Source organism: Cetorhinus maximus, chromosome 8, assembly GCF_964194155.1.
Source record: "Cetorhinus maximus chromosome 8, sCetMax3.hap1.1, whole genome shotgun sequence".
In the NCBI taxonomy this organism is placed as follows: domain Eukaryota; kingdom Metazoa; phylum Chordata; class Chondrichthyes; order Lamniformes; family Cetorhinidae; genus Cetorhinus; species Cetorhinus maximus.
Window position 1 is genome coordinate 107,138,414 of NC_135886.1, and position 15,918 is coordinate 107,154,331.

Here is a 15,918-nt window from a genome sequence, read left to right on the forward strand (position 1 = left end):
AGTCAGCCACTTCAGGAGAAAAGGGGTAGAAAAAGATTCCCCTCAGTGATTTTAACAAATTCATTATGGAAGAAATTACTAGTCAGTGGTGGGATGTCAATTGTCATCTGCTACAGGAAAAAACGTAGTCTCTGACAGTGAGACCTTATATTACTTATCACTGCATTTATCTTCAAGGCAACATACCCCAATGACATCAAAGAAACTAGTCTGCAACAAAAGAATTTACACAGAAAAGCAGTAACTTATAAGTGAAAAACACACCAAAAAATGCCTGATGCATGTCAGTAATTTTTTCCTTGGAGGGAAGAGAGTGTGGGGCGTGTTCAGAAAACAATTCACCCTGACTAGGATGTCTCGCAAACCCTTCAAGTGGATTTGAACATTGTACAACAGATCTAGGTCTGCTGTACCCCTATAGCACACATAGTAGCATAAACCTCAAAATCACTGCAATTCTAAAAAGCGCATAATTAGACTACGGTTTCAAATTCATCAAAACCCACCTTGGCCTCAACAATTGGCATAAAGAAATTAATTCACCAAAAGCAAAATAAAATAAGTCCTACAAACAATGACTACGTATGTAACACTGTCATCGCTAAGACTTAGAGAAAGGATACTTGGGTCGACTGGAGACAGCATTTGAGCTGTCGAATTTTAGGCTGAAACATAAGCACAAGAACCAAGTTGAGTGGGGAAGCAGAATAAAGGCAACATGTTCTTGTTTTTTTTAAATCAGGGTTTCTTCTCCTGCTCCAAATGTCAGAGTGTCTATGTCTCACCTCAACTCTTCTGGTGTGAATTGCTGCTGTTTAGAGGTCTGTCACTGGTGAGACTGGGAGCAACAGGAGGTGGTGATTGAAAAGCATCACAAAACACCATGGCACAGTGACTTAAGTGCAATCCTTCCCACAACATATTTTCTATCAATATGCTAAAGATACCAATGGGAACACTTGTACTTATAACACATCCAGGGTTGCAGATTGTGGTGATTGTTACTTTAAGGCCAGCCTTATTGAGTAAGGATCACATGGTCAGAACAGCCAATCAACACCGAGCGCAGGGAAGCTTATAAGGAGCAGAGTTTTCCTAGTCTAGGAAATGTATTGTAGCCTTGCTAGAGGCCTGCAGCTAATCCAGCAGCTCTGTAAATAAAGTTTGTTGTTCAACTAAAGAAGCCTCTTGGTAGTACATCTCTACATCTGGCAACAAGGATAAATGTTCCTGGTGCTGCCTCTTGCCCTACAACTGTGAGTATCCCCTTTTAAAGAAGGAAGGAAAGAAAAATATACATATATACTCACCAGGATGCCTCTCTTTGGGAGGATTGACCCATTTGACTCCTCCACGGAGGAGTGGACTCAATACATACATTGAACTCCTCGGGTTTTATTTCCAGGCCAACAAAATATGGGGGAGGCAAAGCAATTCTCTTGAGCATCTGTGGGAGTCAAACCTACAACCTTATTCGCAGTCTCACAGCCCTAAGCGCACACGACTCCAAATCTTCAGTGAGCTTGTGGATTTAGTGAAGGGCCAATTTCAGCCCAAACCATCGGTCATTATGCAAAGATTCAAATTTAATATGAGAGTGAGGACCCCAGGCGAATCAAGTCTTATATTGCTAAGTTGAAGCAATTGTCAGAACATTGTGATTTTGGGGCGACCTTGGACAACATGCTACAGGATCGGTTAGTTTATGGCGTGCTCAATGACGCCATTCAGCATCAATTGCTGGCAGAAGTCTATATAAATTTTAAGCAAGCAGTGGAGATAGCGCTGGCCACGGAAAACACCAAAAAAGAGTTGTAGGAGCTACAGAGCTTGCAAAATGGCACCGGTTACCAGTTAGGGCAGGAACCTGCAGCCAGGCACTGTGCCAAAACCACAGAAGCAGCCGCGAAATGGGAATCATTCCCAATCACCCAGAAATCAAATAAATATACCGGAGGCAATCAGACAGCGATCCTGAAGTTATACTGTTACTGATGTGGGGGTAATCACACTCCTGAAACACGTAAATTTAAGGAGGCCGAGTGCTATTACTGTCACAGAAAATGACATTTGATAAGGCAGTGCAGAGCTAATCCAGACTGCCAAGTAACCAGCCAGCAAAGATGTTAGAATTACATAACGTGAAAAAGCCTGAAATAACTGATTCGGATATTCACTCTCTTTTTAATCTTAAAGCAGTCAAAGCAGACCCTATTATTGTCACATACTACATAAACAGGAAGCCACTAGTTATGGAGGTAGATAGAGGGACACCAGCCACAGTGATGGGTGAGTGCACATTTCAGTACCTGAAGGAAGGTACCCAACCCTTAAGCCTGGAGAGAACTTCTGCCCAGTTGAAGCCTTACACAGGAGAAGCCATAAAAGTAAAAGGCACCACCATGGTACCTGTGAGCTATGGGCAGCAGTCAGCCCAGCTTCCAGTAATAATAGTGACCAAGGAAGGACCAAGGGGAAGGACCAAGCCTACTGGGCCGTGATTGGCTAAAAGGACTCAAGTTAAATTGGTCCGAGATTTTTCAAGTGTGAGCAAGAGGACTGCTGGAATTATTAAAAAAAAATATGAGTGTCTTTTGCAACGAATTAGGAAATATCAAAGGCTTGCAAGACAAGATTTATGTTGATCCAGAGGCAACTCCCTGATTTTTTAAAGGCAAGGCTGGTACCATATGCTTTAAGGGAAAAAATGGATGCTGAGTTAAACAGGTTGGAGGAAGTAAGCATCATACAGCCGGTTTAACTTTCAGAATGGGCAGCACCTATCATCCCCGTTCTGAAACCCAGAGAAGACCGTCTGCATTTGCGGTGATTATTCACTAACAGCTAATCAGGCAGCCAAGCTGGATAAATATCCAATTCCAAGAATTGAAGACTTGTGCACAAAGCTGGCAGGAAGTCAATCCTACAATAAGTTGGATATGAGCCACGTGTACTAGCAACTCGAGTTAGATAACACATCCCAGGGGTATGTCACAATCAACACACACAAAGGCCTATTTCAGTACAAGCGCCTACCTTTCGGCATGTCTTTGGCATGTGCAATATTTCAAAGGACAATGGAGAATCTGCTCCAGGAACTACCATGGTTTGTAGTAAACCTTAACGATGTCCTCACAACTGGATCAAAAGAGGCCGAGCGTTTAGTAAACTTAGAGGAGGTATTAAAAAGATTTCTGGAAGCTGGAGTCCACCTAAAAAAGGAGAAATGCGCTTTCCAAGCCACCAAGGTTACCCACCTGGGGCACCGTGTAGACGGTCAAGGATTAAATCCTATGGAAGAAAAGGTTAAGGTGATAAAGGAGGCACTGTCCCCCCACAAATATTACCGAACTCAAACCATTTTTAGGAATGGTAAACTACTACGGCCAATTTTTACCCAACTCATCAACTGTACTCCCCCCCCCCCCCTTGCACATACTGCTGAAGTAGCACCATCGTTGGTCCTGGAAGGCTCCACAGGAGGCAGCTTTCAACAAAGTAAAACAACTGCTGCACTCCTCAACCTTGTTAGTGCACTTTAACCCATCTAAAGAATTGATATTGACCTGCGACACCTCTCCATATGGCATTGGTGCAGTATTGTCCCAGGAAATGGACGACGGCTGAGAGGCCAATAAATTACTTATCAAGAGCCCTCTCTGTGGCTGAATAGGGTTACTCACAGATCGAGAAGGACCGTCAATAGGCTTCGGAGTTTAAAAATTCTACCAGTACTTACATGGCAGGCACTTTACTATTGTCTCCGATCATAAACCGCTTTTGGGCCTTTTCAAAGAAGACAAGGTATCCCGCCGATAGCCTCAGCAAGAATTCAGCGATGGGCATTAATTCTGTCCGCCTACGAATATACTTTCAAGCACCGACCTGGGATACACATAGTGAATGCAGACACCCTTAGCCACCTACCCCTGCAAGAAAGCATCGTGTGTACTCCTGTGCCCCAAGAAATCGTCCTTGCATTGAATTGTTTTTTTTTAGACACATTACCCGTCTGCGCAAAGCAGATCAGGAACTGGACAAATCGAGATCTGCTTCTGTCCAAAGTGACAGACCAGATACTTAAATGGTTAAATGAGCCGGTTTCCAAGGAAATGAAACCATTTTTTACCCGCAAATACAAACCGAGTTGTCAGGATGGCACCATTAGGGCACACTGAGGAGCAAGAGTAGTCATTCCTATACCAGGCAGGAAACTGCTCCTAACCAAATTACACTGCACTCATCCCAGCATTTCTAAAATGAAAATGCTTGCCAGAAGTTAACATGTGTTGGCCTGGTATAGATGCAGATATAGAGAAGTTAGTCAGCAGCGCCAACAGCAACAAAAGTTGCCAGCCACAGCCCCACTGCAGCCTTCGGAATGGCCTGGCGGATCCATATAGACTACGTGGGTCCATTCCTAGGCAAAACGTTTTTGCTCATAATTGATATACACTCAAAATGGATGGAGATTTTTGAGGTGAAATCACCTACGTCGCATGCTACCATCGAAAGGTTACGCCAATGCTTTTCGACTCTCAAATTGCCCAAAGTCATTGTATCAGACAATGGAGCCGTATTTACAAGTGCTGAATTTCAGAACTTCACCAATCTAAACAGCATTAAACACATCTGGACTGCGCCTTACCAACCAGCATTAAACGGACTTGCCCAGAGAGCCGTCAAAACTTTCAATTCGGAACTAAAAAATTGTCGGGAGAAACCTTGGAAACCAAAATCTAACGTTTCTTTCTTAGCTACCGCACAGCTCCACATGCAACAGCGGGAGTTCCACCAGCAGAACTGCTTATGAAACGTCATCACAGAATGAGACTAAGCCTCATATTTCCAAATTTGCCAGGAAGAGTAGAGAAGAACCAAGATAATCAGAAAACAAGCCATGATTTGCATAGTAGAGCTGGAAATTTATGGTGGCTGAAGCCGTATATGTAAGAAACTTCGGTAGCAGTCCAAGTTGGATCCCAGGAATTGCTGTCTGTGAGATCGGACCCCTTTCATATCAAGTAGACGTGGAAGGCTGGATCATTCGTAAACACATGGATCACCTGAGGAGCAGGGAGATGCTTCCACAGTCAGTGTTGCCACCAAGGAATGTTATCGAGCCCATAAGCACCAAAGTGCCTGATCAACCTGTTATAGACATAACTGATGTCTCAGTTGGATCAAATAGTGATGAACAGCCTATGCCAAAAGAGGTACACATTACTGCAGTTCCTGTTAGTGTCAATCCTGTAGGAGAGCATCAGGCTATAGAATTATGCCACTCTACCCAGAACAGAGAACCACTTCAACGGTTTGATTTGCAATTACTGGACTTAATGTATAAAGTCTCTAATCTGAATTCATGACAAAGTGCAAGTGTGATTATTTCTCAGATTTTTGATATTGTTTTCTATTCATCTGTAAAAGTAATTTGGTGAATAAGGAATGTAAAGCATTCCTTGGGTGTGTGGGGAGGGGGAAATGAGGTGATTGCTGCTTCAAGGCCAGCCTTACCGAGTGAGGGTCACGTGGTCAGAACAGCCAATCAACGAGTGCAGGGAATCTTATAAGGAGCGGGGTTTTCCTAGTCTGGGGAATGCATTGTAGCCTTGCTAGAGACATGCAGCTAATCCAGCAGCTCTGAAAATAAAGTTTGTTCAACTAAAAAGCCTCTTGGTGGTACACCTCAACACAGATCATGATGATAAAGCATGCAAATATTCCATTTCTTGAGCCCATTGCTGCATCATTGTCACCCTGTATCCATGATGAAAAGTGCAAAATCAGTTTAAAATGGTGCCGTTCCCTACAATGTCCCATTCCCCTCCTGATTAGTGCTGGGATCTAAATCATCTGTAAACCAAACATGAGTGTCAATTGACTTTTATAGCCAGGGCTATATCACAGCGAAACTCAATCAAACCCTCTCTAAATCCATATATAAATCCATGTATATACTTTTCAGAACATCTGGTACAACCAGATCAGCAAACCTGGCTAATTTTGAAGTTATATAGTCTCAGCATTTATAGATATTTCCTGACTCCAGTGAGTGTTCTGTTTTGTACACACCAGTGAAGCCCAATCTCATTAAAACTACAATTCCTTCCTCAAAGGAAGGCATCACTAACAAAATAGATGGTTCATATAAAATAAATTAATGTCAGAGAACTTTCAATTAATGATCATTAAATCAGGATTAATAACACTCAAATCCCCCTAACTTGTTTAGCAAAGCTACTTCAATAGGTTTCATATCAATTCAAACATTTACTTTAGGGATGTTCTGCTGACAATTAGTATCTAAAAAGTATAGCTCATAGGCAACCAGTATGATGCAGTCTGCTTTAGACAGAAGATGAGGCTTGCAAATAGAGGCTAAATAATATTATATATAATGTTGTTTTAAATCTCAATTAAATTGTTCCTTTATCAGTTTTGGATGACAAAGAACACTTAAACGAGCACATAATAACTGTGCTGGCTTTTCACTTCCATAGCCCAGAAACAAAGAGACCAATGCAGCCACACCAATAAAACAAACAAGCTAAATGCAAAGCATGGAGCAAAACTGGGATAAATGGCAGAAATTGTTTTATAGCACAATTTTCTTTTACTGTAATAACAGAGAATTTATCACAGCCTCCTTGTGGTCAGCTGCACATAACCACGTCCCACATTCCATCAGAACTCCAAACCAGTGCAGGATTACATACATGGGCCATTCACTCACACTAATACAGCACTCCTGATCCAAGCACAATATTTAAATACAAATCCATGATGCAAGCAAAAGCATTCTGCTCTAATTATCTAACAATTAATACCCGGCACCATGAAATGCAGCCACCTGGAGACCAAGCACACTTTGCAACTCTAATCACTTTTATGTTAAATTTGTTGTGTTTTTTTTTTGCTGTTGTGTTTGTTCAGGCTGAGCTACTGAGTGAACACTTAAGTAGGGCATTGGGACAAAGATTTGCTAAATGTGCTTTTTTATCTGTTCTGTATTAAGATCCCTGATTCAAGGAAAGAATTTCTTGGCAAACATACTTAGTGTATCAGAGATCAGAATAATAGAAAAACTACAGGATATCACAGGGTGTGGTGTGTTTTTCTTACATTTATGATTAAGTACAAACGACTGATTCTTTCAGGTTGGACCCATTTATTCTTATGGATTTTAACTACAGTAAATGTGAAAATACATCTAACCTCGCTAAGAATTGATTTTTTTCATATTTAATTATTGTAACAGAACAATTGTGGTGATGTTCAAATGGGCACTTTAAAAAAGAACATCTCCGTTCTTATCCTGAAGCTGCCAACTGCTGCTGCAGTACAGTTAAATAAGCAGCATGTATCCCAGAAACTCACTCAAATCGACACACTTCACATATGAGCTAGTTATCCAAATCTGAGAGCAGCACAAATAAATTCAATTCTGCCCTCTCCCATCTTTTAAGTATCTGATTTCTAGCAGGGGCCACTGGATCACATTCAGCAGCAGAAAGTAACATTTTGTCCTTTCCTATCACAGGGTGTTAAGGACAATCGTAGTATTTCTAGTGCCACTGCACCCTGCTTCATATTAGCTAACTCAGTACAGATTGGTCATCAAACCCGGTACCTTCCCAGTCTGGATACTTCAGGTGGGTTTAGCTATTGGGAGCAGCATTTGTCTGAATTCCCAGGCACAAATTTACACTGAAACACCCGAGTGTGCCTTGAAAGAAACTGATATATGCTCCTATCTTTTCACCGCTCTTCCCAAGCATTATTACAATGCACCATTCGACATGATTTCTGTAATGCTGAAGCTCTTTGGATTTGGGTGGCAGAACAGTGTCACTGGAGTTAAAATAAAACATGTATAAGGAACGATCTGCAATCCTCACATTTATTCATAAATTGACATCCTATATACAACTTTCTGCATCAAGCTAATCATGTGAAAGGGGTGGAAAATGTAAGGAGGGGACTAGCGTGGAATTTACAAACTTTGTAGGAAAGTTTTTTTTTGGTGCCTGTTACTTTGATCTTCTGAGAAATGATCCCCTACTGGGGTTCAGATCTGGATTCATATTTACTCTTTTGTTCCTTTGACCATCCAATCTTTCAACTTGAAGAAAGCCTAATAATCATTTGATAGGACATTAAATCAAGGTTCTGGCAGACTGTTTTGGTGGACTTTCAAAACCCTAAGGCAGTATTCAAAAGCTGTTTTTTTTAAAAAATATTGTCCTTGTTTCAGTTCGGGTTCTGAGAGATAAGCATCAATCCGTTGCTTTCTGACACTTGCATGACTAAATCTAGCTCCCTTATTCTTGCAGCAGACTCATCCCTCATCCAACAGCAGCACAAAATTAGATGAATTCATTCATCTCATCTGGTACAGCATGATTGAGTATCTGTTTACAAAATAGTCATTATAATTCATAGTATACAAAAAAAGAGTAATTTCTGTATTATAAGTTGCGATACACATTGGGATATTATTTATTTGATCTGTTAAGTCCTAAATTTCTGTTCATTTATTTTCATATTATGGCCTTTAAACACAACTTAAAGATCTGGATTGTTACTCAAATTGTATTTCTTATTGGACTGAACTGCATTGTGTTTAAAAAGCAAATCTCAACTGTTCAGCAAACTTTGTTAAAACTCAAACAACTCACCAGGAAAAGTGTTAACATTTTCTTTTCTGCTTGTTACTTATTTTAATATTTTGCTCATTTTCCTTTGCATTTTCTCTGTCTTATCCTGAAAGCATTATGAGCCCCTAGCTTTGATGCACTTCCAAGGAGACCAGCATGCAATTGGATTAGACAATGTGTCAGTAGGATATCCAACAAGAGGAGCCATCGATGCCAAGCCCATCCCTCACACAAAAACAGAGACACATGTTCCAAAAGTTTTTGAATAGCAGTCAGGAGGTGCTTCCCCCACTCCCTGTCCCAAAGGGGCTGAGGTTAATTGTTACAAGTCTAACACCAGCTAATGTAGCACAGACTGGACCATCCTGCTCCATTTTGGTCCAGATACTCACCATATAAAATTGTTAACCGATTAGGAAATTTGCATGAATATTTTTGTTTTGATGCTATGATTGTTAATAACATTATCCATGAGAAGACAATGCCTTTGGGTTTATGGGGAACAAAAGATGAGAGATCAGAGGAGTAATGACCATACAAGATATGGCAAGCTTGCCGTATGTTACATAGTTTAACTAAAACCCGAGTGATTCTCATTGACTACAATACATTAAAATAAATAAGGGAGAAGAGGTGCTCTTTTGATGTTGAAAAATATAAAGCTGTTTCTTTTAAGGAGCTATACTGTTACTGTGATCTTGCACCTTCAATCAGAGACAATCTGACTGACCCTAGCACCAAAAGTGATTCTACATTTAAAAGCCCTTTTGGGCGAAATATAATCTGGGTCCTAGGCATCTCATACCTAATTAAATATCAACAATCTGCAGATTAAAGGAGCTTTGAGTTCAACTAAAATTGAAGTGTAAGTGTTTTAAATTTAAAATGACATTTAACAAGACAGGAATACAACATTAATAGCATTTTCCTTTAAAATAAAAAGTGATATTTTGAAGAAATTGACTTTGGTGTACGGCTCCTTTAATATAATAACTTGAAATTTTCTTAAATTATTTTTTTTGCATGCACCTCAGATCATAATTTTCATTCCTTGCATTCTGCTGTGTCTAGTCTAGTGACATTGTTTTTACATTTCTAAACTGTCCCATTTTAATCAGGCATCAAGCAGAAAAGAGCAACAAACCTTCTAAGGCAGCTAATTTGTCGATTATCCATAAACTGCACTGCATTTTCCTCCCCTAGTGGTAACCCAAAGTTCACTCTTTGGCATGTTGCCGGTTGGATCAGTTATTTTATAGTATCTGCTCAACAGAACTTCAGCTCTGAAACAGCATAGGAATAGCTGATTGTGACTCCAACACCATTATGGTTCAGTCTCTCTTTAATGTGACTCCAGCTTTGTTATGGTACAACTCTGTTCGAGATGCTCTCTATGACCATGCTGCATTAACCCTCCTTGTCCTGGTCAACCTTGGCACAGCGCTCGATACAGGAGCCCATGTAATTCTCCTCAATCATTCCTCCTTTGTTGTCTAACTCAGTGGGACTACACTTTCTATCTGCACATCCCTGTAAAGGTTTTTATTGCTGCCCTGCACTGTCATCCCCAGAATATCCAAAGATTTATCCATCTAAATGCTGGCCGTCACTAATATAATTTTCAGAAATGGGAGCAGCTTCCGCATGTATCCTGACATCCCAGCTCTACCACTTCAGGACCTTCATTAACTTCGCAACCATATCCATGCTTTCATATTGCCTACCCATTATCAGGTTATGAATGAGCCACAGCTTCCCCATCTGATCATCAAGAAGCCTGAAATTATTGTTTCCAGCCCCTGCTAATAGATCCACTCTCTAGTCACAACATCCATTGCTCGTTTGAGCCGCTCAATCGGACTGTAAAACAGTATGAAGCTATGGGGTTCTCTTCAACAGAGTTGAGCTTCAATCTCCACATCGTATCCTTAATAAACACTGTCTTTATGGACTCATTCATAAATGCCCTCCTCTATTCCAAATAAGCCCCACTGCTACTGAAACCTTGCTCATACTTCTGGCACCTCTAGACATCATTATTCCAGTGCTTCCCTTCCTCCATAAGCTTCAAACCCAAGTCTCCCCAAAAACAAAGTCATGTTCACTCAACACCTCTCCCCCGCACCCAGCAATCCTGATTGACCTGCACTGACTCAGCATCCACCCCAAATGCAGTACATTTAAACATCTTCAAATCCCTCCACAACCCTGTCACCCCACCTTAATCCCCTCACTCCATCCAGCCTTCTGACTCTCCCTTGCTCACTATTGGTAGCAGAGTCTTCAGCAACTTTGGTTCCACTCTCTCCCTAAGCCCCTTCATCTCTACACATCTCTCTCCTTCTCTAAAGGCCTCACCAAACCCATCTTTTTTAGAAGACTTCCAGCTGTCTCTTTTCTCTCTTTTATAATGCCTATTAGGATGACAATTGTCATGAATAAAAATTGCCCTCCTCTAAAGGGGCACAAACAATAAACTAAATTATAAGTAGTTTCAAAAGAGGTATAAATAAATTAAAGGAAGCTTAACAAATTAAACCAAAATAACATTCCTGGTGTCACTGATGCAATCCAGCCCCTCTTGTGTCCACCTCTCATGGAAGACTTCAAGTGCACCAACGGGGACCATGTGCTCCCTCTCCAGCAGCATCCAGGCATGGATATAGCTGTGGAAGAGGCATGCAGTCGGGCCAAATGATCCCCTTAACCATGTGGATGGCTACATTGACCAGGCCCAGGAGCATTCTCACAAGGAGGTCCTCCAACTTGCCTGCTCACCTCCCCACTGGATGGCCAAAGATCAGGATTGTAGAACTGAAGTGCAGCCAAAAACTGAGGAGCAGCCCCTTCAAAAAGTGGAAGGGGGACTGCAACCTCTTACACTCTGACTTATCCAGGCATCAGAAATTGCAGGCAGCCTGCTGAGTCCATGAATTTGTTCAGAAACCTATGGGTGGGATTGCTCTACAACACTCTCGATGCTATACGCTCTGTGCTCAGTTGCCTTTTCTAATCTCTCCCTCTATGGCTCAGGATTCGTTTCCATTTGTCATGCCCCTTGACATTTTGTCTTGTTTTAAAGATGCCATGTAACTGAGTTCTTGCTGTACCTCTCCCGAATGAGGGCCCAGCTTGGTTAGAATGCAGTACTGCTGAAATTGTAAATAGAGGAGTTTGGGTTTCATTGAGTTGAGTAAATGAGGTGTGTATCACTAAATAAATATATCTTTTTAATGTAGATGAAAATTGAGGCAAAGCAGCCATTTGAATGTAGATTTCAAAAGACACTGATGATTTGCAACAGTAAGGTCGCATTAAAGGGTCTATTACCTTAAAGGAATGTAACCAGCAGTAGACTTGTAGATCTCCCTCCAATGGCTGCAGAAAACCAATGACACTGTAGGCTCTCATATTATATATATAAAAAATCTGTCTACAAATCTATCATTAGATTAAATACCTCTTGTGCATCAAGCTAAATGTGCAGATCAAACTCCTTACATCTGCATTCCTCTGAACATCATACCTCCATACTTTAGATCATAGCACGGCAGGTTCACAAGATTACCAAACTGTAATTAGTATAAATAGGGCAGAGTGACGCACTGAGATCAGAACAGCACAAAGAAAAAGTATGATAAAGCATCTTTAGTGCTTGGGCCGCCTGTCCCGTTTGGTTCAATTGAACAGCTCTCAGCAGGGAACCTGGATACAGCAGGATATGACAAGATGTTGTTCCTCAAGCTCAATTTATCTGTTCAAATTTCCCTTAAGTTCACCAAGGGGGAGAAAGAAATGGAGTGGGATGAAGTGGGTGGGGGGGGGGGGGGTGGAAACATAAAATTGTCCAAACTTTGGGTAGCTGTATCACGCCACCTGCTGGACAGATCAGCATGTACTCTGGCACCATGTCCAGAGCGGAGATAGAGGCAAAGTAAGTGAGAAATTCACCTAAACTCAAGCTATTGCCAGCAAAACATTCTTGAAAATAGCAACAGTAAAAGAAAATTAAAGATGAGTATGGTCTCTCAAACACATGTATGTGAATGCATGCTATGAATGTGGCGTGTGAAGGAGAGAGCACGAGACTGAGCAGGAGGGAAGGTGAGCAAGACGGATTGATTGGTCTCCACTTTGAAGTTCTTTATTATCAGATACAACTCCATCAACTTGTGCTGGAAGATTCATCTAAAAGCTTGCGAAAGATGTATTATAAACTGTCAGGAGGATCTTATCAAGGATCCGGCTGTGTTTACCTTGGACCTCTTGCCCTCTGCCCCTCTGAACAAAGTGGTCTGAGTCCTTCTTTCTCAGACTTCTGAGTTAATCAGTAATTCTTTCATTCCTCACTCCTGCCCAGTCCTATTTCTATGTCAATTTCAATCCTGCAATGCAAAGGGGGAAACACATTCATGGAACAGTTGCTCCCCTGAACTGAGACTGTGGGTGTGAAGGCTGTTTAATCCCCTCATTCCCTCCGACATTAAACGAATATGAAACAATCGTAGCAGGTGATTTGTTATTGCTCGAATCCACTCAAGAACTGCCATTTTCACTGTGCCCTGGGACTTTCAAAAATGAAAAACTGCAGCATGCAGGCAAACTGTGCCACACATGGTAAGTGTTAAAATTCACAAGTTTCTGAATGGGTTGTCATGCCATGTAAAATCACTTGCCTTAATTCTCATCTCTCATTTTGAAATTATCTATATTTTGGAACAGGCATAACGAGATGAAGGATTACAAACTGGAGTCTGCACCAACTGACACCGGCACATCCTGACCATGTCAAACCATCTGTTATAGCATAATATTCCAGTAACTAAGCCAAGAACACATACATTCTATTTCATATTGTAGTAAATACACAGCACCTTTGTGCATTATAATGGACAGAATTCTACTGTATTACATATAATACTGTTCAATACATTCCAATGTAATGTGCAGTATGATCTTATGTTGAATGCATTGTACTGTATATTAAATGGCATGCATTGTACTCCTGATTTGCAAGACTGCATTGGGAATGTTTGGTGTTTTCAGAGGTTCTACAGTGGGGTGACCCATTACTTTTAATCTTTCTCGGAGTTCCAATGTTCGTGTATGCATCCACACCACACTGCCCCACCGCCACCCAATTATACATTCCTCTTGACCGAGTCTGCGGGCTGGTGGGCACCGGTAATTCGCATATTAAAACCCATCGTATTCAGGAAGAACGTGCAACCTTTCATCCCAAACTGAGAATCGGTCATGTGTCGGAACAAAATGAAGCCGACCAGAGTCTGCGGGGAATGCGGGGCGTTTCATCATCGCGTATCTTTGTGAAACTGATTAGAACGAACCCTGGTCAATGGCAAATCAGTTTCACAAAACGCAACAAATTCCAATGTTATTTTTTTTTAACTAAAATTATTTTGACACAAATGCAGACATTTGCTCAGATCATTTCTTTTTTTTTCCTTGTTAGTTATTGGCTTTCCCTGAAATATACAGACTTTCCTGACACCATCAATGATTAACCACGCCAGATTCCAGCAGGGTGGATCTCCTCCCTGTTGATGCCGCTTGGAGAATTGTTAAGTTTTCATACGTGGGTTTTTTTTTTGGGAAAGTTGCCGCGTGAACGGGTCTCCGAACTTCCCAAAACTTTGGGTGGGTGAGGGGTAGGAAGAAGAGGAAGAATCCCTCAATGGTTTGCAACAAGATGCCTGCAACTAACTGCAAACGACAGACAGCTTGTCAAATGTGCACTTAGGTTAAATCTAAAAATACTGTAATTCATTTATACAAACTTGGAATCGGTGAGAAAGGGATGGCAACACTTCGAGGGATCTGAACCCCGGTACAAACATCATCCCGTTCCGTACATCTCACATTAGCAAACTTAAATGTAACAAAAGCGAGAAAGGTTACAACTGTGGTTTTACATACAGCATTGCAATCATTTTTCAAATATTTCTGTGCATAAATGGAACTGCATTTCTTTGTAGTTTAACGATCAATGATTTTCCCCCGCCCACCCCTGGATATCTTGCATTGTCCCTTCACGTCCCAGTGTCTCAGAGAGAGGGAGAGGCTGTGACGAGCTGCGGGGAAGGTGAGATTCACTGAATGAGAGTGGAATAACTCCTCTCTCCCACCCGGCAGCCTCTCCCCACCCCTGCAGAACAAAGAGCGAGATTCACATGCACTTGCGTTTCAAATTCAACTGGAACTTCACAAGAAACGGAACAGGGACAACCTCTCGGTGCCGCCATCAAGAACCGATGGGGGTCTGCCCTCGCCAGGGTAAAAAGTGGGGAGGGACACTTGCGATTCTCTGACTGCCCTTTGCATTTTCTTCATGCCCCCTAATCTGAAGTTAAGAGACTTGCAGCGCCGAGTATCAACTGCCTGGCTCTCGGCACCTTGGAACCGCCTCCATTCACAAAAAACCTGAAACTGCCTCCAACAACAAGCTCACTCCGACTGAGTTCCATTGCCTACCTAATAGAATGCAATGAATAAAAAAAAACTTACTTTGCGTTTTGGGAATGCCAGGCGACAGTGTCCAAACTCTTGGCTAATGGTAGAGCACTCCTGCACAGCGCGAATATAACTCCCCAGTAATATTTCCACAGCGAGTCCCATTTAGCCATTCTCCAGACTGAGGTAAGGCAAGTCAGAAGGTGATCTCCGGGAAATGAGCGGATCTCTCAGGAATGACTGGCTCACTCTCTCGACAGTGTGTGTTTGGATTGTATCCTCAGAGTTATATCCCTCTCTGAATCGTATCCTTTTTTTCTGTCTCTTTGGGTTTAAGGCAGGAATTTATCCTTTTCCACAGGAATGTATCCCTCTCTCAGGATTGTACCTTTCTTTTCTTTTCCAGATCACTCCCGCTGGATCCCTATGACGGCTCTGCACCGTCTCTCAACTCCTGTGGTTGCCCGTAAGCTTTACTCTGCTCCCACTGCTGTTCCTCTTCCCCCGTGGAGATGCCTCTCTCTCTGGGACGGAAGTCCTCCAAAGGCTCAGGTCAGTGTTGGCTGCAGGGTGTCCATGTGCAACCGGCTTCGCCCGCTCACTGACTCGCTGCGGCTCCGCTTGGCTCCCGGTAACTCTACTTGCTGCCTCTCCAGTCGCTCCCCGCTCACTGCCCACCTAACCTGCTCTACCTCCTTGTCCCGCCTCTCAGGCACGCTGTAGACACCACTAATCCTCCTACCAATCACAACCGCCCTGAGCCCCACTCAGCCAATCAACCAAAATC

General features: G+C 42.0%; 1 protein-coding gene across 2 annotated transcripts in view; it reads right to left on the reverse strand.

Annotated features, from left to right (window-relative positions):
* efnb1 (ephrin-B1) overlaps positions 1-15,542 on the reverse strand; it is a 224,595-nt gene extending 209,053 nt beyond the window's left edge. For both annotated transcript variants that reach the window (XM_078547367.1, XM_078547365.1), the window contains exon 1: positions 15,186-15,542. In XM_078547367.1, coding sequence (XP_078403493.1) covers positions 15,186-15,304 — 119 coding nt within the window. In that variant the 5' untranslated portion in view covers positions 15,305-15,542. The remainder of the gene's footprint in view (positions 1-15,185) is intronic.
* Between the last annotated feature and the right edge of the window lie 376 nt (positions 15,543-15,918).